At 41.9% G+C, this 22,857-nt stretch overlaps 1 protein-coding gene across 1 annotated transcript in view; it reads right to left on the bottom strand.

Moving 5' to 3' along the window:
- Positions 1–22,857, bottom strand: part of ABCA12 (ATP binding cassette subfamily A member 12) — a gene marked incomplete at both ends in the record, with an annotated part of 86,882 nt that overhangs the window by 40,025 nt on the left and 24,000 nt on the right. Inside the window, 17 exons of the mRNA XM_082001738.1 lie at positions 258–437; positions 1,782–1,872; positions 3,049–3,168; positions 3,746–3,885; positions 4,463–4,664; positions 5,645–5,809; positions 6,735–6,908; positions 7,708–7,832; positions 8,276–8,388; positions 8,507–8,760; positions 10,222–10,328; positions 11,032–11,147; positions 11,780–15,946; positions 16,074–16,164; positions 17,985–18,097; positions 21,015–21,193; positions 21,975–22,160. Coding sequence (XP_081857864.1) covers positions 258–437; positions 1,782–1,872; positions 3,049–3,168; positions 3,746–3,885; positions 4,463–4,664; positions 5,645–5,809; positions 6,735–6,908; positions 7,708–7,832; positions 8,276–8,388; positions 8,507–8,760; positions 10,222–10,328; positions 11,032–11,147; positions 11,780–15,946; positions 16,074–16,164; positions 17,985–18,097; positions 21,015–21,193; positions 21,975–22,160 — 6,523 coding nt within the window. The remainder of the gene's footprint in view (positions 1–257; positions 438–1,781; positions 1,873–3,048; positions 3,169–3,745; positions 3,886–4,462; positions 4,665–5,644; positions 5,810–6,734; positions 6,909–7,707; positions 7,833–8,275; positions 8,389–8,506; positions 8,761–10,221; positions 10,329–11,031; positions 11,148–11,779; positions 15,947–16,073; positions 16,165–17,984; positions 18,098–21,014; positions 21,194–21,974; positions 22,161–22,857) is intronic.

Genomic DNA, 22,857 nt, shown 5'->3' on the forward strand with positions numbered 1-22,857 from the left:
AGAATTAACCAAGAGAGAACACCAGTTGACCAAAGGCTTTCTATACAGAGAGCAGAGGTGTGAGAGAAGAGGAGGTACAAAAAGGAGAGTGTGAAATACTGCCAGGAGGAGGTCTCAGTGTGCAGGTCCCACACACACACTGGTGGGAGTTGTGACCACAACAGCTGCTGGAGGGAAGTCAAGCTTCTTATGCTGAAATCCCACCCTGTACCAGGCTAACTTTAATTTACAGGGGGATTTAAGACTCTGTCACATACTTGCGAAAAGCTCGTTCTTCAGAAAGAGCTCTTTAGCCACCATTTCCATTTCCTCTAAGTTTCTGACTGCCTGAATGCGATTAAATGAGACACAGGAGGACACATTTACAGCAAGGGTAGCTAATATATTCAGCTGATCGACAACGTCAGCGTTGTTCTGTAATTCCAGCCGAATATCATCTGAAAAAAAAAAAAACACAAACAAAACCAGTACATCACTACACATAGCAAAAAATTCATCACATCATTCTGTTCTTTACAGTAACAGTGACACCAGAAAGGAAGAAAAAGCCCATCATACTAAACACTAAGTATAAAATACATTTCTGCACTTAGCAGTGCAATGAAGACATGTTGTTGACCCAATTTTTATGTTAATCATTTGTAATATGCTCGTGAGTTTGCCTTTGGGAGGATGCCAGCAACGGGATGTGACAGCCATCCCAAATCAGAAGTTGCTACTAACCCGTTGAGGTTTTAGACTCGCATGTGGTGCTCGCCATTCATTCCACATCTTACGGTTTTTGATGTAATCAACTCGCCTGTTGAGCTGCTCTGTCTCAGGGGAGAATGTGCTTTATACAAACACATCAAGGAAAAGTTATGTCTCTTGTGCTGATGTGTGTACTAAACCTGATAATGCAGTTTAATAAAGATGCCACTGTTTCCTGGCTGTTTTAAAAGGTGACTGAATAATGCAGTGTAACTAATACGGAACAGCTGCTGCAGGCACGATGATTTTATGGGGAGTTAAGACAGGAGATGCTACTCATGAAATAACACAGAGGTCATCAGGAGCAGCATGTAAATATTCTTCTGCCTGCAATAGACTACAGCCACTCTTGGTTTATGCTGGGTTTTGCTGGCATAACCCAGACTTATGTTGACATGTATGGCCACCCACTGAAAAAGCAGGTAGGGACAATAAGACCAGATAGGAAGGGACTGCGATCACCATGCTGTGCACTAACAGGCGATGTATCCACCACTGCTGTTAGCTGATGATTCCCACCGTGCAGATGAGCAACTCTCACCTTGAAGGACCATGCAAGACCACCAGAGAACACCAAATTCCAGCAAAGTGTCTCCTGTAATGATGCCTCTGGCTTCATCAGCCTGGGCGCCTTTATCTGATGCCTTGCTTTTCTCCTCTGGAAAACTTTTTGGTTGAACCCTGATGTGATGCAAGTGAGCTCTCCACATTTCCCAGCAGAGTCCCAGGTAGCTCATTTGAAGTTATACATACGGCTAAACAGTGTCCTCCAGTGGCCACACTCAGCTGCAGAGATTGCCATCCTACTATCCCTTCAACACTCATGAGAAACATCTTCTCATGCAAGCCCTTTGCCTTCCAAGAGTCTTTTCCCATAGACCACAAGATTTTTGAATCACAGCTGAGATTGTCTTTCACTAAACCATCCAATACTGGCAAGAGAAGTACCACAAGATGGCTACAGTTTAGTGACTCTGGAGCTCCCAGACCTGAAGTACAAGTAGAAGGGCAGCAAATGTGGAACAACTTACCCAGTTCATTTATTTGCCTTAGCAGTTCAGCTGCATCCAGATCCACCATTAGCTTGATAAAAACCTGCACAAAGGGATTCTGCAGGGTGTTCTATCAACAAGCAAAAAATAAAAAAGCATCAGTCTGACCAGAAGCCCCTTAAGCTTATTCAGTGTATTTTTAAAATATAACAGACCAGCTGCCTTCACAAAGCATTTACAACCCCTTCCAACTCCTTTCCTGATCTTCCATGTTTCACTCTGTGTATCAGGATGGGGAAACGTTAGCAATGAGATCATCATACAGAGCCCTGTGAGTCCAACCTGGTGTTCTTGGGAGTCAGCAGAAGATGGCTATTGAGTCTCCATCAGGCATAAAGTCCCATGGAAAAATCATGGATCATCTTTGTTATTCTAAAAGTGCAGTAAATTTAATTTGTGCCTGGTTTAACTCCTCTGAACATAGCCACAGCACCGTGGGTAGGGGATCAAAATTTAGCTTGGAGACCAGCAGACAGATTTTTGTTTGGCTGAATGTTCATTATTCCACCAATGAGTGCAGTCACCAGAGAATATTTCATTTCACTTTCGCATATTCCACTCTGTATTTTCTCTCAGTGCTATGGAAATTACAATGAATTCCAGCCACTGAAGTTAGCTTCTAATGCTTTAGGGTTCCAGACATCTCGTTTTCATAGCTTTGTAAGAAAAGGAGACAATTTTTGCTGCGGAGAACAGGAAGCAAGTATGTGAAACATTACAGCCTACTGCTTTCTGTATCCAAGCAAGCCTACGTTCCTTAGGAGGGGAAAAAGAAATTTTATTTACATTCACTGAGGTACAAAGACATCTTCTAGCTCTTACGGGTGTACCCAGAGCTACATGCTTATTATAGGTACTGTTTCATTTTCTGAAAAAGTCATTTCTTGCCTGGTCTTGGCTGGCTGGATCACTCCATCAAGCAGAAAGTTAATTTACAAACTGAAGAGCATTCCCTGCTCATCTTAGCCCTCCAGCAGGCCTCAGCATGGCCAGTGTCAGGGAGCATATTACAAACAGATCATTTCAGAAAGAGGATTTGCATGGAAAGGTGCATCAGGAGTATTTCTGTTATGGGAGCAGAGAGGCAGGCACAGAAACTGTGAAGTCCAGGACAAAAGCCTGAGAAGTGTCCCCCCAGCTGACCTAAGATGTCCCTGAGGTTCCTGGAACCTCAGTTTATTTCAGTGAAGAAATCCATCCTCCCAGTTCCCTCCCGCAGAGAGTCAGTAGAGGTAGGATTTCATACCTTGATCATCGGAACTGTCTGGTTTAACTTAGTCAGTGAATTCATGATGACAGGAGCCTTGTCCAACCACTCCTGGGACTTCATGGCTAGATCAGCCATCTGCTTCAGGGTTGCATTAGACTATAAAAAAAGCCCACAACACGTAAGGATATATTTATTCATTACCTTACAGCCTTTAAACAACAAATAAACCAATAAAACAGCTAAGACCAAATTTTGTTTCCTTAGGATTCTTCTTCGCAATCTACCACCGTTTGGCAAAATGCCCCTTAACACACTGAATTTGGATGCAAGTACTTAAAAATATGGCCTCATATGTGACATTTGGAGCATGTCTTCGATATCCAGCTTTTCTTCCACCACTGGTCTGCCTGAGAACAAGTACTACTCATAGCATTTTTCCTGGGAGACATATCTCTTACTGGCTGAAAATACGGGGGTGAAACTTCATAAACTGAAGGCCTTAAAAAAATGTATTATAAATATTAGACCAACAGCAATTTTTTGGAGGTAAGATTCATTCAAAGACAGAAGACGACTCATGTGACCAGCAATGCAACTAGGAAAAGATAATTTGCCTAATACTCCAAACAGTCAGAAAAATAGACTACCGCTTCTCAAAGAAACAAGTTCATGCTAGATAAATTGCAATCCTTTTGAGTGGGCATATCCTGATGTACTGTAAACAGAGCCATACCTTTCCCATGATTGCTCGAGTTTCTATGGTATCTGGTGTATAAAGGATCTTCCCAAGCACCATTGGTTTTAAAAAAGACCAAATTAAAGCTCCAGTTGGGGTCTTGACCAGGTCCAGGTAAAAGGATAAGCAAAACGGTGCTGCAAGGGGAGAAAGGCAAACAAATTACACAGAGCACAAATAGACCAGACATAAGAAAGCTACCAGTGTATTTTTTCCCATCTGCCCAGTTTGTTGCTGTGTCCAATATGACTTCAGGGCCTTCTTCACTGATATAATATGTCTTGACAAAAGCAATCCACCCCTAAGATCTCCTGTTGTTGAACTCAAGACAACAAGAGTCTTATTGTTCGAGCCAGGATTCTCTGGTTGAAGGTTAAATAGAGTTTCGTGAACTCAGAGAAGCTAATAATGTCAGTACAGTTGGAAAAACTACACATCAAGAAAAAGTGGTGACCTGTCAAGTCCTAAGACCAGATCATCAACAAATGGAAACCAGTGCAGTGTCAAGCTCTGCTATGTAGGCTGTTTTCCTTTTAACTATTATGGAAATAAACCACCAATAATTAGGGCAGTGCAGATCTTCCGCTAGCATAAATCATGAGCACTTACAGCCCTCCAGAGACATATTGGGGGAACAGCCCAGCACTGGATCTCTCTGGAAACAGTAAAGCTTGGCTCTGAAATGTTTTTGCCTTAAGGAAAAGCCAGACTTACTGGAGTCATGAGGAATCCCATATTTCCTCATCATCTTTTGGACGTAGACATCCTCCACAGAAGAACTGTTGCTTACAGGATCTCCAAAATCTGGAAGCAAGGACTCAAAAAACAGGGGGGTGATCTCTTGGTTGCAGAGAACTTTTGACATGGATTTAAATGTGCCACGTGTTATCCTAAAGTTGTTTGGTTTAAATAATGCCTGCAGAAAAGACAAAATGCAAATAAATCCTACATGCTAAAAGCATTTCATTCTGAGATGAAAAAGAAATAACAGAATTAGAAGGCAAGGACTGTACATTTTTACACTGCTTTCTTAGGAGAAGTTTATCTCTACCAAAAAAAAAAAAAAAAAAAGGACTTTCCATGGAAATCATGCTTTTATGGCTAACCTCTGCTATGACAGAGGTGGGAAATTCATTTCCAGGTATGAGATCCAATGTGGGAATTACCTATAATGTGTGTACAGAAATTGGCTATAGTGTGTGCCTGGTGACACACATACACCCTGGCTTACAAGACAGAATTTGCCACACAGATGTGCACATCCCCTATCACCATCTAGTTCACGACTGCACGTGGTTCTGCAACGCGCAGGTAAAGTGATTACTAGAAATGACTCCCGTAACCTGTGCTGTCATTGACTATGGATCAGAGGGGGACTGGATCCAGTGCTGGATGAAGTTAGTGCAACCTGAAGTTATGGCAGCTGTCGGAGCAGGACTGGGTTTGTACTGAATGTTTTGGGCAGTCTTGAGGCTTTGGGTGTGTACTAACACACACTAAAGCTAGAGCAAATTTTTGCTGTTGACTTATGTGGGTTTGGACAGCCTTTAGTGGGCCAGTTGCTTTCACAAGCTGACCTCTTCCAATACACTGGTATATTTTGTTGGAAGTCTACGCTCTTTCAAGACAGTTGTTTATCCCCTGCATTTTTCTTCCTAGTGTCCCTTCCCACAGCATGTGTTCCTAGTGTCCCCTGTCATGAGCACATGATGGTCCCACTGCTCCAAATCAAAGCTCTCCCACGAAGGCAACATGTAAGTTTGATAAAGATTCTTCTTAGGACACTGCTGCTTTAAAAGAGAACTGGTAATCTATGATTTAATGCACCTTTGGCTTCCAGGGTAGAAACTGTTCCAGTGGCATTTTGCCTCCAAAGCACATGCAGACTACACGTACCTTAGTCAGTGGCACGTTTCTAGACTGCCGGAGCTTTTTCAGTGAATGAATAGCTTCTAGCAATGGATCAACGCCAGATTCAACCTGGTGTCTGAAATACTTCATTTTTGTCAGAAGGCCTAACACCTTGTCCACAGGTTTCTGAAGTTCCTTAGGGAAAAACATCTACAAGAGGCAGGAAGGAAATCAATTATGATTAGCAGGAATCTGTGTGCACATGCACGCACACGCCCATATTGTGTTACCTCCAAGACAAAGATTGTGGGATTTTCAAAACTGTTAGGAGGCTTCGGGAGTGGATGTCCCATGGGAAATGAATGGAATTTGTATTCCTAAACCCCCAATCGCTTTTGCAAACCACTCCCCTGAATATTACATATTTTGAATAATGCATGTTTCCAAACACCTACAGTTGGGAAATGTGTATCACATATTGGCTGGGATGTAATCCAAATCTCTAAAAGATTTAAGCATTTCGCACAAGATAGATGTCAAACACTATGAGTGACATTTGACCTAAGCCAAATTAATTTGCGTTCTCATTTAAGAATTCCTTTTTCCCCCTCAGGATCACTTCTGTAGCATTTTTAAATATGTATTCAACACACACTTCTCCATGAATGATATTTTTTCATGTTGTTTATATAGTTGTGTGTGGGGGATACTTGAACCATTTAGTAACTCCGCAGTGCCAATTAGATTGGGAAAATACATTTTACAGGACTTTTTCCAGGGCTTCTCTTCAAGGAATAAAAAAATTTAGCCCAGTGCCTTATTTTTGGGAAGGCTGAACTCAGCTGGGAATGTTCAAGAGGTTGTGACAGCATATAGATACTAGCAGACAAGGAGGCATTTAGAGTAGGTCCACTGCCTTTAAACGAGGTTTGCGGGTTTACACCAGCTGGGTTCCTCATTTATATCCACACTGTCACAGCATGGATATGCAATAAAAATTACTGCATGAGCAAAGCCTGATCTTTGGCTTGTATAAATCAGCATTGCTTCTGGCCACTGCAATGATATTTTATGACCTTTCAGCCACTACACGCAGCAAAGACCATAGAAAGGACTCTACAAATCCAGCACTAACCTTGTATAAGAAATTGTAAATGTCTAAGTGTCGTAACAGTGTGACCCCCAGGAAGTACGTCTCACGAGTCCTCTCTGAAAGGGAGAGATTGCAGAACTCCTGCGCTACTGTTTGCAGCTGTGGGTCAGCAGGGTAGACGTGACAAGACTCCAGCTGGAGGATCTGAGAAATGAGCTGTGTTTGCACAAAGGAAGAAAAGATTTGTTAGGGGATAGAGTGCTCGCTCCAGTATGCATGGATTAATCTTGCCTTGCTGTTGTTCTTTCTACAGTGTCATATTTCAACCCTGAGAACCAGAAAATGCCTACCCATTACTCCTGCTCCAAGGGACAAATCCTAAGGACTGTTTTACTGCCCAGCTTGCACAGTAGTAAAAGCTTTTGTGGCTTCAGTTTTCCATTGACTGATGCATGTAAAGCTTGGAAAAGAGCATGCTCTTTAAGGCTCAGTCCAGACAAGACAGTTGGGAAGGGGAAAATCATCTGGAGCTCTGCGCAGGAGGCTGAGGAAGGCAAGCTCAGCTCTCATTAGAGGCGGCTATTTTTGGATCCCGAGTGCTCTCTCAAATTGCGGTTAGAAGTGTTTTCCATCTGGACTGCAACAACTCCTCAGCACTGAGGACCCCACTCAGTCCTCATTAGTCTATTGCAGTGAACTGTGCCCTTGCTACGGATGGGAGCAATCACTCACCAGGCAGTGCATGGCTGCTTACCAGCTACTGGGGACAGCCAAAGAGACCATATGGCTCTTGGTCTCCAAAGGCTGAACTGACGTCAGTGAGTACTCTTACTGCATTTCTGATGGCTATTTTGATCCATAACATGCTATGCTGTCTATCCCTGTGGGATCATCTACCTCTCTCTGTGTTGTCACATATGCAGCGATTTGCTTAGCTGCACTCACAAATTCTGTTTTTAATGGTCTGAGAGGTAGAAAGCAACAAGATCTCTCATCAGGATGACAGCAAGCTTACCTGACTGCTGTTTTCCGGAAGAGATGCTTCCAGAAGAGCATCAATACTGGCTGTGGACATTCCTGTTGTGTCTTTGAGTTCTTCTTTGAGCTGGTCCACATTTTTAAATACATCTCTCAACTTTTCTGTAAAGAACAATTAAAGAACAACTGCTGTAACAGCAATCTCAAGCACACAGAGAAGACTTCAGGTAAAGTATGGAAGTGAGGTACATCACTGCTGATTAAAAAAAACAACTTACAAAATACAGCCATATTTTCTAGGTTTTACAGTCTGATTTGTGGGCTGAAGTTGACAGGTCTAGTGATAGCAAAAGTTGCTCAAATACAAAGACTTGGGACTTTTAGCACACAGGACTTTTGGGGCAGTACAGAAAACAAAAGGGTGGTCTAGAAGAGGCTCTAGAATTACCCTAGATAAAGGATCCCAAGGATATGGGACACTGTGTATGGTTATTTCATTAATCCCACTTCTTCCCGGCAGGTATGCAAGCCTTGGGATTTCCAGCAGAAATTATGATACCAGTGATGATGTTTACCAACATTGTAAAGAAAACACAGAAAACTACCTTGCTTGCTAGTATCTGTGAAATTCTCAGTGATGTTCAACATGGAATTCAAAGTAGTCATATACTGAGGAATCTCTTGAAAGAAAGCAATTTCTGGGACATTTTCTTGAAGCCTATATTGGAAAGACAAAACAAACAACAAAACTGGGAATATGAAAAGAAGGCAAAGCGCCATTTCATCATTTCATAAACAGAAGACTAAAGCAGTCTATCTCAGAGGGAGAGCCTCACCATTTCATTTGTGTGTGGATGTTTGTGGCATCCCCAATCAGTATATTTTGAAGCTCTTGTGAGATCCTTCTGTGATTCAGTACATTGGTCACAACTTGATTGCTCAGTTGAATAGCACGGAGGAGCTGCTCATGAGATTGACTTTGTTCACACAGTTCTCCAAAGCTAACATTAGGGAGATGGCAAATATGCTGTATTGACTTAAAGCTCTCATAGTCACAAAGAAGTGTTGTCAGGTGCCGGAGGCGAGATATCTTCAAAGGAAATTTTGAAAAGGAAGACAAATGCACAAACACCAGTTAGATGACAGAATAAGAGGCAAGTTTTAAAGAGTCTAGTTGTCCCCTTTCCATTTTTCTTTAGGATTAAAATTCTATTATATATTTTTAGTTCATTCAAAAGGTCTACAATAGAACAGTTCATAACAATCATTCCTGCATGAGTTTGTAGCAGATTTGGCTATACAACATTGCGTAGGATCGAATAAACCCGGCAAGCCTTAACATATCACTTCCCCTGCCCAACGCACATACATAGCAATATTCCATTTGGACTTAACCTGTTGACCAATTAAACTTCCCAGAGACCAAATAAATCAACTTTGTGCAACTTTTGTAGCCTTTTGGACACCACCTGGTCATCTCCACTACAGCATATGAAATGGAGCTGGCTAGAAGTCAGGACTTCTGTACCTGCCAACCTCTGTAAAATTATAGTCCTTTGCCTACTCTGCTATTATGGGCTTTCCTTTTGTCTGACATCATTATTTCCATTATCAGCCTCTTGATACTGTTTTCTGTTTAGTGCCTCTAAGTGCCTGTCACAGTGAGGCTCATCATATTATTGTTATAGATATAGTAAGCAGCAATAGCATCGCACACTGTTATCGTTTTAAAAAGACTTTTTAATTCTGTTTCTCATACAGAGAAATAGAATAAAGTGCAGTCATGCACTGCTATTAGTGCAGTCATGTATGTCTTTTATGCAAATGAGGCATTGCCAAATCCAAAGCTGGTGAGGGAAATCCATGAATCAATATCACTTAGATGCTTAATCTCAGAAACCATTATGGTGTTGTAAGACATCCAGGATTAAGGGAGCATGTGGGGACTTGGACCCCAGCCACGCTGGTGTTGGTATGGCTCTTTAGGCATAGTGGTAACTAAGTCAGCCATGCTTATAACTGCCAATTGGGTATGCACAATTCCACTGATTTTCAGCAGGGCAGAGGTATCTAACTGCTATTTGTGCATTCAAAAACTCCTCCCTACATACTTCTCAAATTAAAGTGGAACAATCACAGCTCTGCAAGGTACTTTGTTAAGTTCCAGTGTACTGAACTTAAAAAACTACTGGTGCACTGCTTTATGAGGAATATGCTGCCACTGGCAACCTATGCAGTGCTCATCCTTCTGGGATGGCTGGTGGAAAACAGAAGCCATTCTATCCAACAGACTAGCATGACAGGAATACCTCTACCTTCTCAGAAAAATGGGTACACACTTGGTAGGGACTCATATAAGAACAAATTCCTTAGCCCAGTTTAATGGTGACCTTCAAATATAGGCAGCAAGCAGAAAACCATTTCAGTCCTCGTTTTTGTCAGCTGTTCTTTTAAGAAACCTTTTTTCCATACGCTGTTTTTTAAAACCGCCATTGCACATTCATGTATCACTGTGGGATGTCCTTCAAGTCAGCATTTTAAGCAGACTCACTTTTAGCTTCAGGAGCTCTGGTATGGATGAATGTTTCTCAGAGGTATTATTTTGCATAAAAGAGTTCTTTTTCAGATGAGTTTGCTTCAAAAGCAGTGTGATGTTTTCTGTTCAAGGAAGAAAACAAAGGTTACCTGAGACAAAAACGCCAGACTCACAGAACCTTTACAAATGGGAATATTAGCACTCTTATTCTGAGCCCTACTGAGCATTGCTATTTTCCACCAAATTCATGTGGCTCAGGACCTCTGAAATCACAGGCCAAGACCTAGGTTGTAATCTGGATTACAACTGATTCAGTCCGAGTAGGTGCTCTGGTCCTCAAGAAATCCACCCCACGCTCGTAACAGGACTTCTGACAGTGCCCTTCAGAGCGCACGCAGTACCTCTATTCTGCGCAGAGATAAACCTCTTAGGTTTTACAATAAGCTCATATGATGAATATCTATGTGAAATACCATGTTAACTCTCAAAAATAACTGCGGTCATCTTATGGGTACATAAAGCTGTGAAGGGAATATAGGTTTCTATTTGTAAGATTTCTTTATCTGAGTGTCAGCAACCTGTCATCACACAGCCAAAAGCAGACGTGCCTTTTGGATAGAGTTGGATGGAAAACTTATATCCGCAATGTGACAGAACTCAAACACAAAAGGAGTCTGGCTTCCCGAGGTCTCACAGCTCCAGTTAATTGCCAGCGGATGAAAACATGTAGCACCATTCCTTTCTGTCATTAGACAAAACACTTTGAAAAGACAAGCACAACATATTTCAGCTGAGGCCCCACAACATTAATGAAATCATGATTACCTGTCAATTTGCTGTCTTCAACTTCAGTGGCATTTATTAAACACATCAGGTAAGGATTATAGCTGTTATTCACTGTCACCTGTAAGATGGTGTTTTCAAATTCTAAAAACAGAAATCTGAAAAGTAAGAAAGGATTTTAAATCAGCTTCTCTTTCAGAAACAAAGTATATTAGTGAGAAACCTGTCAGCTGTATAGATGCTGTTCCTTGGCAGTGTAAATAAGAATTCCAGATGAAGCCATGTGTCTCCCATGACATGTCCTAAGTGGGTACCCTCCCAATTTTACTTCATCAATTCTTTTTGCTGTTATCTCCCAAAGCTGTCATTCACTCTCAAACTGTATGTATAAGAAAACACACTTGACAGGTTCACTGTGGATGCAAGATAGAGATGGAAAGGCATGCCTAGGGGAGACTGAGAATCAAAAATTAGAGAGTCATACCACAAAGAAGGGGTTTCTGAAGAGTTTACCACTGATGGCTAGGCTCCTAGAGGACCGTGCTTTCACTGTACACTGACACATGCCAACATAGAAAATTTTTGAAAGTCCTACTTTTAGCTGTTTGTTCAGTTCAAGGAGAAATTTCCTCTTCTCCAAGTTAACCCATGTTAGACCTAGTGTCCTAAATCATGGTGATTTCAGGCTTAAGTTGCTCCACTGGAAGAAAATAACACACTTCGCATGCTGGAATGAGAATGGTGGTCACTACCCATAAATGCAATTACAATACCCAAAAAGCAAACTCACCGTGTGATCAAACTGGTTGGTGACAGAGTTTGGTCACTCTGAGTCCAAGGTAGGGTCTTGTTGTACAGGGTTTCTGCCATGGAAATGAAGTGATGAGCGACAATATCAATCACACTGTCAAAACTAGTTTTGTTAGAGAGAAAAGCTGAACTGGAACTTATATTGAATTCATTTAGCAGATCAGAGAAGTTCAGCCTCTTGAGAATGTAGCGACTGGCTTCTATGATTTCTAGAGCGGACACATCGTTGGCAGAGTTGTTTGCCACTGCTTCCAACACCTTTGCAAAGGCAGCTGCTTCGGTTAGATTCCTTTTGGTGTTTAGGAAACTGTCAACCACATCCCAGACGCTTGAGTAATAACTCCATTTGGTGAGGCTGAAGGCGCCTTGGAGTCTCTGCAGCAGGTCGTTCATATGGAGCTCATCCTGTGCCACACTGAACAGAGCAGACAGGTTATTCCAGCCTGCTGAGCTGTCAGAGAAATTTAGGGAATTCAGTACTGTTTCATTCAGCATGAAAGGAATGAGCACGTTCAAAAGTTGAGACGGGAGCACACCACCCATATCCTGGACTGGGACGGGGCACGAGGCATTACTCTGCAGCAGCCCCTCCATGAGAGCAGTCAGAGCAGTCGCCTTCTCCTGTACCCACGAGTTTTCCAGCTCGGAAACAAGGTTTAATTTGGAAAGGAAACTCAGAGAAAACTGCAGAGACTGGATGATGCACGACAGCTCCTTGGAAAAGCGTTCACTGCTGTTCTTGTAGACAGCAGCAAACTCTGGAGACAGTTTCAGGTTTGTTATGGCAAGCTGGAACATTTTTTCAAAGGTGTCATTGGGCATTGTTCCACTCTCCACGCCCATGGAATCAAAGAGGGGTTGGCAGGGGCTCCCCGCTAAGGACTCGCTTAGAGTGGCATTTTCAAACAGCATCTCAAGTGTTATGTGGAGCACATCCTGGGCAGAGCAGTTCTGGGGTGTCCCATAACCATTGTTGCTGTTTTCTAGGAAAGGACTCAAGGCTAAATGCAAGAACTCCCAAATCTTTGCCTCTAGTGAAGTATTGTGCTCTAAGGAAGACTGGCTGAACTCCTTTTGTAGCAGCAAATGTGAGAAATGATAGACAATGTCCATTTTTTCTTCAACTGTTTTGTTTAAGTTGGTGTCATGAAGGACTCTCATTCCTGCTGTCCAAATTTCAATCAGTCTCTGGGTATAGTTACTGCAAGAATCAAATAAGAGGTTGATAGTTTCAAGCTCACTGATATTATAACTTTTCTGCAAACCTTTTAAAATTAAGATGGTCCTCTGCATGGCTTGCAAGTATATGGAGATGTTGGTTCCTCTGGAGTCGTCTTCACCATACAGCTCAAATATGGAAGATGCAAGGTTTACCAGCTGCTTCAGTTCCTTCCTGAAAGGAAGACTGGAGTCATTTTTCATGGTACTGAACTGATTTTGCAGTATGTCCAGAAGTGATTGGGAAGTAAGACTGTCTGTACTATTCCAGTTCATGGACTGGAGTACTTCAGCAATCTGCCAGAAAGCACGAAGTTCATTTCCCTGCCTTCCATAAGGGGAACTCTGGAGTTTCTGCATTAGCTTAGACAAAGAAGAGATCAGCAGATAATGATCACTGGTATTCACCTTTGCCATGGCAGCAAGAAGCTTTTCAAGAGCTTCAAAAAGCAAGAGCTGTTCTGCAAAATTTTCAGAAGTTACAGGGGTCAACAAGAAGTCAGAAAATAATGATGACACTTTTTCATTTGTGCTGAGGTAATTTTCAATGTCTTCAAGCGAGATTGCATGAAGTGCAATCATTTTGATAACCTCCCATGCTTTCTCTGTATTAAAATGAGTCCTGTTTAAAATTATCTGATTCCAAATCACTGCAGCCACAGTTAGAACATCTTGATTTTCTTTTCCATAGGGGTTAGGGTAGAACAAACCTTCACCACCAACTTCATACAGTGGAAGTATTTCTTGAAATATTCTTTCCAAGTCGAGCATGCTCTTTGTGGCAGAAGTTGAATTGAAAAAGATGTTTAATGAACTATAGATATCATTCAGATCTGAGGATTTAATTCCTCCACTAGAATTATGAAAGATCTGATGTACTAATGTTTTTCCGGGAGCTATCCCAAAGTCCACAAGAATCAGAGCTCTCTTCATGATTTCCAGGAGTTTCACATATTCACCCACTTCTGTTAGGTTCCATTTGGTGGTCAACATATTGCCAGTGGCATGCCACAGCCGAGAGAAATGCCCCCACTCAGACTGGTTGGAAGCATTTCTGCCCACCTGTAGCAGTTCATATATACTGCTGTTCCTCACGGAAACAGTCAGTAACAGACGGGAAAACACAGGCAGCTTATGCCAGCCTGCTGAGCTGTCAGAGAAATTTAGGGAATTCAGTACTGTTTCATTCAGCATGAAAGGAATGAGCACGTTCAAAAGTTGAGACGGGAGCACACCACCCATATCCTGGACTGGGACGGGGCACGAGGCATTACTCTGCAGCAGCCCCTCCATGAGAGCAGTCAGAGCAGTCGCCTTCTCCTGTACCCACGAGTTTTCCAGCTCGGAAACAAGGTTTAATTTGGAAAGGAAACTCAGAGAAAACTGCAGAGACTGGATGATGCACGACAGCTCCTTGGAAAAGCGTTCACTGCTGTTCTTGTAGACAGCAGCAAACTCTGGAGACAGTTTCAGGTTTGTTATGGCAAGCTGGAACATTTTTTCAAAGGTGTCATTGGGCATTGTTCCACTCTCCACGCCCATGGAATCAAAGAGGGGTTGGCAGGGGCTCCCCGCTAAGGACTCGCTTAGAGTGGCATTTTCAAACAGCATCTCAAGTGTTATGTGGAGCACATCCTGGGCAGAGCAGTTCTGGGGTGTCCCATAACCATTGTTGCTGTTTTCTAGGAAAGGACTCAAGGCTAAATGCAAGAACTCCCAAATCTTTGCCTCTAGTGAAGTACTGTGCTCTAAGGAAGACTGGCTGAACTCCTGCAGTAGAAGATGTGTTAAGTTATAGAAAGGGTTAATCATTCCTTCACTGGAATCTTCACTGGCACTTATATAATGAAGGATTTTCATTCCTGTCCTCAGAAGTTCAGACAAGCTCTCAAAAGTTTTATTGTCAAAAGTAAAGAGAAGATCTATAGATTTTAATTTACTGACATTATAATTCAGCTGTAAGTCTTTTAATACGTACAAGGTCTTTTGTATGGCTTGAGTGACTAGTGAGATATTGGCTACTTCAGAGTTTTCCCCAAACTCTTTAAACAAATCTGTTATAAATTCTGACAGTTGATCCAGTTGTTCACTGAAGATACTATTTGAATTATTATTCAGCTTTTGTAAATGGTTGTTTAATACCTCTAAAAACTGCCCATAGGCTACGATGCCGGTGTTATTCCACTTCATTGATCTCAGTTTCTCCCCAATGCGCCAATAGGCATTCAACTCATCCCACCAGGCTTCACCCATGGAGCCTTCTACTTTCCGCATCAGTTCAAACACAGGCATCAGTAGGTACTGATAACCTATGTTTGCATCTGTCATTATAAAAAACATCTTCTGCAGAGCTAGGAGCTGGTCTGGAAAGTTTCTGTAGGACACAGGCTTAAGCAGATAATCAGAAAACAAAGATGGTATTTCTTGCATTCCATTTAAATGGTCTCTGAAGTCTTCCAGAAACAATGGCATGCTAGTGGAAAGCAACATTTTGAGAGCATCCTTAGTTTGCACTGTACTAAAATTAGAATTTTTTAACACAACTGGATTCCAAATCATTGTAGCTAATTTTAAAGCACTCTGAATTTCTTTCCATTGGTTCATTACATTGAAAATGGAAGTCCCATTAAAGTCATTCTGTAATTGCAGTGATGTGAAGTTATAGATGTCATCAATTATTTCCTTATTATATGGTTCCTTTAATTTATAATCATGATGTGGATTCATTCCCAGTTCAAGAATTGCATACAATTTCTGTAATGTTTCATTCTTCAAATTTCTGAATAGATTTAAGCTTTTTAATTCACTGCTATTCATTTTTTTCTCAAAGCCTTTTAAACGGTGTAGAGACTTTTGTATGGCTTCTAAATCATCTGAATTAATGGACCTCTTGGAGTCTTTTCCACCAGTCTCTGGTGACTTTATTTGTCTGGAGGAGGAAAAAAAGCATTTTAGTGAATATGAAATCAATGCAAGTGGAAATGTGAGGTGATTTAGAGCAAAGATCATAGAGTTGAATTATACTGTTAGTAATATTCCTTTAGCTAATGTCTTACCTCAGAAATTCCTCCAATTCGGATACTAAAGTCCCACTGTCTTCCCGGTTAACAAAGGGATTACATCTGGTCACCAAACTTTTTTCTTTATCTACAGCAAACATGTAAAGAGTACATTAGTAAAGATCACATTAGTTTGGAAACTGAGAAGAACTGTATGGCAAATCTGTCAAGGATAACACGCATGTATGAAGTTAGGTTCCTACAACAAGACACAAGATCCTGGTTAGAAATTTGAGTGCTCTTTTGGGGTGAAACTCTTTCTGCCCTTCTGAAGGAAGTCAGGATGCTACCTGCCATTGTAGAAATGATTTTTCCATCTTAGGAACAGCTCAACAACCCTGTGATCTGGGTGCTAATGGAGCTCTCCTCCTGCTTTAGGAGCACTTTGCCATCAGTAACACAGCATGAGGTGGCCTAATGTTTATCATTGTTTCTTTCCCTTTATTTGGGAGTGCTTTTTTACTACTCATACGCAGGCTTTGTCTGCAGCATCATTTGTCTCCCATAGCCGTTTACACTCATCTTGATATCCCCATGTGTCCAGTCCTGCACTTCGGCCACAACAACCCCATGCCACGCTACAGGCTTGGGGAGGAGTGGCTGGAGAGCAGCCCGGCGGAAAGGGACCTGGGGGTGCTGGTTGACAGCCGGCTGAACATGAGCCAGCAGTGTGCCCAGGTGGCCAAGAAGGCCAACAGCGTCCTGGCCTGTATCAGGAATAGTGTGGCCAGCAGGAGTAGGGAAGTGATCGTGCGCCTGTACTCGGCACTGGTGAGGCCGTACCTTGAATCCTGTGTTCAGTTTTGGGCCCCTCACTACAAGAAGGACGTTGAGGTGCTGGAGCGTGTCCAGAGAAGGGCAACGAAGATGGTGAGGGGTCGGGAGCACAAGTCTTATGAGGAGCGGCTGAGGGAACTGGGGTTGTTTAGTCTGGAGAAGAGGAGGCTGAGGGGAGACCTTATCGCTCTCTACAACTACCTGAAAGGGGTTGTGGCGACGAGGGTGTTGGTCTCTTCTCCCAAGTAACTAGCGGTAGGACAAGAGGAAATGGCCTCAAGTTGCGCCAGGGGTGGTTTAGATTGGATATTAGGAAAAAATTCTTCACTGAGAGGGTGGTCAGGCATTGGAACAGGCTGCCCAGGGAGGTGGTGGAGTCACCATCTCTGGAAGTGTTCAAAAAACGTGTGGATGTGGCACTTCAGGACATGGTTTAGGGGACATGGTGGTGCTGGATTAATGGTTGGACTTGATGATCTTGAAGGTCCTTTCCAACCTAGTGATTCTGTGATTCTGTCCTCTCACTAGCCACATCTCCATGTTTTCCCTACTTGCACTGCATTAATCTGCTTTCTTCTTATCCATCTCAAATTCCACAATTTCCATGAAACAAATAGAGAATAGATAGTGTTTAGATGCTGTACCTTTCCCTTGCCTGTTCACGTAACCTCAGTTAGAGGTGGATGTCAAGGACTCTGCCTCTGCTTGTAAGCCAACAGGGAATCAAAGGAACAGCTAATCTTGACGTATACAGCTTGTTGTGCAGCCCAGCCCCAGCCCCTGCCTTGATATACCAAGATGAGTTTGACAGTGCCCACAACTAGAGGCAGATTTTGACGCCCCCACCCTGCGGGGGTAAGGTAAAAATTCAAGGTAAAAAATTAGCACTCCCCATTTCCACTGAGACAGCAAACTCATGTTAATTCATTGTCTACTGACAAAACCAATCTTTTTTACTTTTGCATTTGAAATGAGGTATTTTATCCACATTTGTAAACAGTTGAAAGAAGAATTCATTATGCTGAGCTCTGAACAGTGTTCAATCTGCATGGTTACTTATTAGCCTGCAGTTTGCTTCTCCTCAGCACCACAGGTTTTCAGCAGATATATGACTATATGGAGGAATCTTACCTTGCTCCAAGCAGTTCAGGGAATATGGAGGATCTGTAAGCCTGTTCTGAACAATTTTGAATCCATCATCAGTCTCAAGCGATGCAGAGACATTCTGAGCTGCCAGCACAACACTAAAGGGAGGGGAAAAAAACCCAACAAGGAAAATAAATTGCGGTTACAGGTTTATGAGACAAAATAAAACAAGTGTTCAAACAGGAAACAGCTGGAGTACAGCCTATCATTCTTAAAGTGTCTGACAGACAAGCCATTGCCCCTATTTTTAATTATTTGTTTGATCATGCACAACATACAAATACAAAGGGCTTTGATGGAAAAGCCATGGCAGTATATTAGCACAAACATATGTGTTGCACTCATTAGATGTACTTATTCAAAGGGTTATGCAACATCTATAGACCACTTAAATCCTCACAACAGGGCTTAGAAAACACTCAGGTTATACGCCAGCCCAGTGATTCAACACCGCAGATGAATCTCCTACTAAAAGAAACCAAGAAGTAAGCAGACAAGGCTCGAGGGAGAGCAGGGATCCCTAGGGGACATCTGTGGATGGAAGAAGCAATCACAAATAACTGTTACCATTTCCAATTTCTCCTTCTTTCTTCTTTTATACTGTAATAACCAGGTTGACAGGGAAGCAAAGAATGTTTTTCAGTCTTAGGAAAGAGCAAGCTGATAATCAGGCATATTGTATTGCAGAGGCAGTCATTTAAAAGACACTGTTCAATGTGTGCAGGTTACTGAAAATTTCACTGTGATTAGTAGTCCCTTTTGCTTCTGTATAAAAAGTAGCTCTTCACTGTAGGTATAGGGTCACCATGAAATGCACAATCTCTTGCCTGCCTGAAGTTCTGCAGGTGATTGATACACAAATAACCTAGCTGAGCTGATTTCAGTGGCATGAATACATACATACTGATTTGTGGGAACAGACTGCTAGTGAGAAGAGAGCACCAGGGAACTCTTTCTCTCCTCATTTAACATAATGTCTCTTCATGCAGGTTTCATGGACTTGGTGCTCACTATACCCATTCTGCAAAGTTACTTGTTAGCAAGAGTCTTAGAGGGAGAAGGGGAAGAATCTGCAGTTATAAATTACATATTTAGTTGAGCAATGGCAGAGCCAAGGAGGAGAGAGGCTTGCCAAAAGTGGACACATATTACACAGATCAGAAGGTAGCAAACATGGAAACAAGTGGTGGTGTTGCTGCATTTTTATTTCAGTCTTGCAGGGCTTTTGTAGACATCTGCTTTACATGCTTATCTGAAAAACTATCCTAAAGCAACAAACAGGAACATTTGTGAATTCAGTCTTTAAGCCAGGTTTGTGTAGGTAGTAAAATTTGCTCCCAAACTTTCTATTGAATTCATGACTTTGAAGTTACTGTTTGACAGTGGTGATGTTTATCACGTGGTTAATACAGATGCCACAATGAGCAAAAGTTCTTTTCTTCTGTATCATCTTATTTATACTACCAAAAAAATTCCCTGTAGAGCATTTCTTTAGGTGGTCAGAACTGCCTGAGTAAAAGACATGGCCAGGCTAGCTAATATGTGCTTTTGTAAGCATCATTAAAAATACTGTTTGTGCAATCTCTTTGTAATAACTCTTTACTCATGCACTTACACTGCCAGATGCTAGGCATAAAAGCACTGCACAGTTCTGGTGATGAAATTCTCTGCCTCTTTGTTGTGCCTATGATAACTTTGCCCAGCTCTGCAGCTGTAGAGCAGAGCAGTGCAGTAAACATTAATTCTTCCTGGGCACTCAAACAGTGCTGGGTCTCAGGCTTGATTCTGCAAGCCAGTAAGTGCAAACAAATACAATAATCCTGTGACTGAAACAGCAGCACGGGCAAAACATCTCTAATAAAATCAAGAATTCTTGCCACACTGCTACTGACTCCTTTAAGGATAAGGACATTACGACTTACAAATAGTTCTCACAATGCAGTATGGCAAATTACCTAGATATTAAATGTAAAGGTTTAAGTGCCTTGGCAACATGCCAGTGATGAAGAGTCCCTCTATGCCTGGGTGTAATCAACGTAGCAAAGTTTCCACAACCTCTTTTGGCATCTTTACCCAATTGCTCATGTATCCAAGGGGGGGAAGAGAAGTCTGGAGACACTAAGTTGCTTGCTGTCCTCTGTGTGCTGTTAAGAAGTGGACTATTCAGAATAATTTACAGCAGTGTCAGTCACACATCCAGTAAATGATTAGGAGATTCTGTAACAAGTCTTCAAGAGATCAGTGAGAGTTAAGCCCAACTACAGATCAAGAAAGGGATTTCAAGGCTAAGCCCATTTTAGAATAGTTTTTATTGTCCCAGCTGCATACAGTATCAAATATTTCAGCACAGTTAATTAATGCAGTTAAGCTAGCTCTGTTTTTGGTATAACTGTTGAGCAAGAACATAACTGGCACTTTCTTCTTAAAGTCACATATATTCAAAGCCCCATATGCTAAGAACCAGGTCCCCTCTCTTCTCTGCTTTCTTGGGACCAATCTTGAAAGATAAATCAGGTAACCAATTTTTTTTTTTAATGAATTTATGGCTCCCCTACAAATGCTTGAGGTATTCCAAAGCAACTTGAATTTGGCTCTATGCTTTTCTGGAAAGAAGCAGCCAGCTGCTGTCTTTGGCAAAACAACAATCCAGCCAGGAGGGCTTTTCTTCAACCAAAGACAGTGGCTGTTACTCACCACCCTTTCTATCTGCACATGGAATTGACAGCGCTGGAAGAAAGTGCTGAAAGCAGGCTGGCAGAAAACTAAGAGTTCATACCAAGCTCCCATTTAAAAAGTGACACAAGCCACTGAAAATCAACACACTGCTCATTGGCCGTAGGGACCTTTAGAGATGCATTATAATGGAGCCACATCATCCCCCAAATAAACCATGCTTTTAAGCTAACAACCCTTCTTCAAGATGAGAGGTCACATGTCCTTAGAGTTCAATACACAAAATACACAAACCCACCAACTTACAGTGCCTCCCTCTCCTGGCATTTTCTGTATTTTTACCTGCTTGGATTCTGAAGGAAATCAATTATGTCTTGCAGTTGCATGTTGCCCTGAAACACATCTGGTGCCAGCAAAAGGAGATGCCACAGGGAGGTGTCATTCTGCACTTGGGAGATGAGCATTAGAAATGAGACCATTTCATTGACGAATGCTGCCTGGTACCGTGGGTTGTGTTGCACCTTAACAAATAACAATGCAAGAAATTATTTAACAACAAGAACCCTTGTTGCCGGTGGGTCTTCTTATGTTTTTCAGCTTGCACTGCACTTGTACACAACTCTACAAACAATACATTCCAAGGACTCTAGTGACAGGCAATAACTGAAAGATTCACTGTGCTTTACCTTCACACCCCACATTAAATACAATAAATTCTCTGTTTAGACAAGCCCTAAGATTCACAATGTCTCAAACAGTCCAAAGACTAGGCATACAAGAAAAATGAATATCAATCCTCACCCTGGCAAAAAAGAAAGCATTACCTTTAAAGGATTCATTTGCTTTAATTATACAGCTTTCCCAAAGACAAGTGCTGCTTCAGTCATAAATTGCTGGATCAGATGCTGGAGTTATTGGATGAAGTTTTACAGCTGAGGTAATACAGGATTAAATTTATTGCCTCCCTTAGCTTTAAATATTCTTATTTACACCATATTCTACACTGTTTTACCTACCTGTCGCTGCAGCAGAGCAAATAAACAGGAGAAACAAAACCCAGGCATGGTGAGAACCCTTAGTAGCCACTAGCTGACGGCTGGATGCCCTTGCCTTTCTGAGCTGTGCACTCAACTCTAAAGTCTTTGGGCTAATCCCATTCACAAGAATTAGCTCAGCCTCGTCATGCACTAAATGCACTGCTGGCCAGGTGCAGTCACATTCTATCTCCAAAACACTGCGATAACGTGTCTGAACTAAAACAGCTACTAGCTGCAGATATTAGGAAAGGTCCCAGGCACTCACCTGGGAGAGCTGACTTCTGAACTCTTGGGTAAATGACTCTAAAAGCGATGAGTTGGTAAAGCAGAATGACTGGTGGATATTGGCTGCCATCTTCCCTTCAGTAAGGCTGGGACGTGCTATGTATCGTGACAAAACCTCACACAGAACGACTTTGAGACTTGTTGCAGTTGAATATTGGGTCTGGCTCTAAAAGCAAGATGTAATGTTAAAGGTAGCTTTAAAGCAATACTCTGTTGGATGGTTTTAAACACAGTAATGAGACTTTTTCTAAGGGTTAGTAGAAATATCTGAAAAGCATTGTCATTACAAGCACTTACACACATACAGAACTCTTAACAGCTGAACAGTGTCACTGAAATCCCTCAAACGCCTCATATAGATAAAGAAAGATGTCTAAGTGTCTGTAGGCCTTAATACAAAAGCATAAGCATACTGGTGTCCGTTACATAGTACCAAGTTTCTGTTACAAAGCAGTTGTTCCTTTATGGGGTCAATACCTGCATAATAAACACACAGTGCCTCTGATGCCACTGCAGGAGTATTGTGCTCAAGTAACGAATTCAATGGCAAAGCCTGTAACATCCTATCTTCAATTTCATGTGAAAGAAAACACACTCTAAACACCTTAATTCACATAAGTTCTGAGCGAAATATTTTGGGGTATTGTTTGTGGCCATATTTGGTAATTCATGGTATTAATGTCCCAAGGTGTCTGGTTTATCTGGTTTCTGCTTAGAAGATAATAAATTCACCACAGAGCTTAAAAGCCTACCCACAATAACAGTCTTCCTCTTCCCAAAATAAAGCACATTGACATAATAGGGGAGATCTGAAAGCAATAAAAGCTGTATGTTGGTGCTTTGAGCTTCTAACTCTTTAAATA

Source organism: Phaethon aethereus, assembly GCF_964289735.1.
Source record: "Phaethon aethereus genome assembly, chromosome: 6".
NCBI lineage: Eukaryota > Metazoa > Chordata > Aves > Phaethontiformes > Phaethontidae > Phaethon > Phaethon aethereus.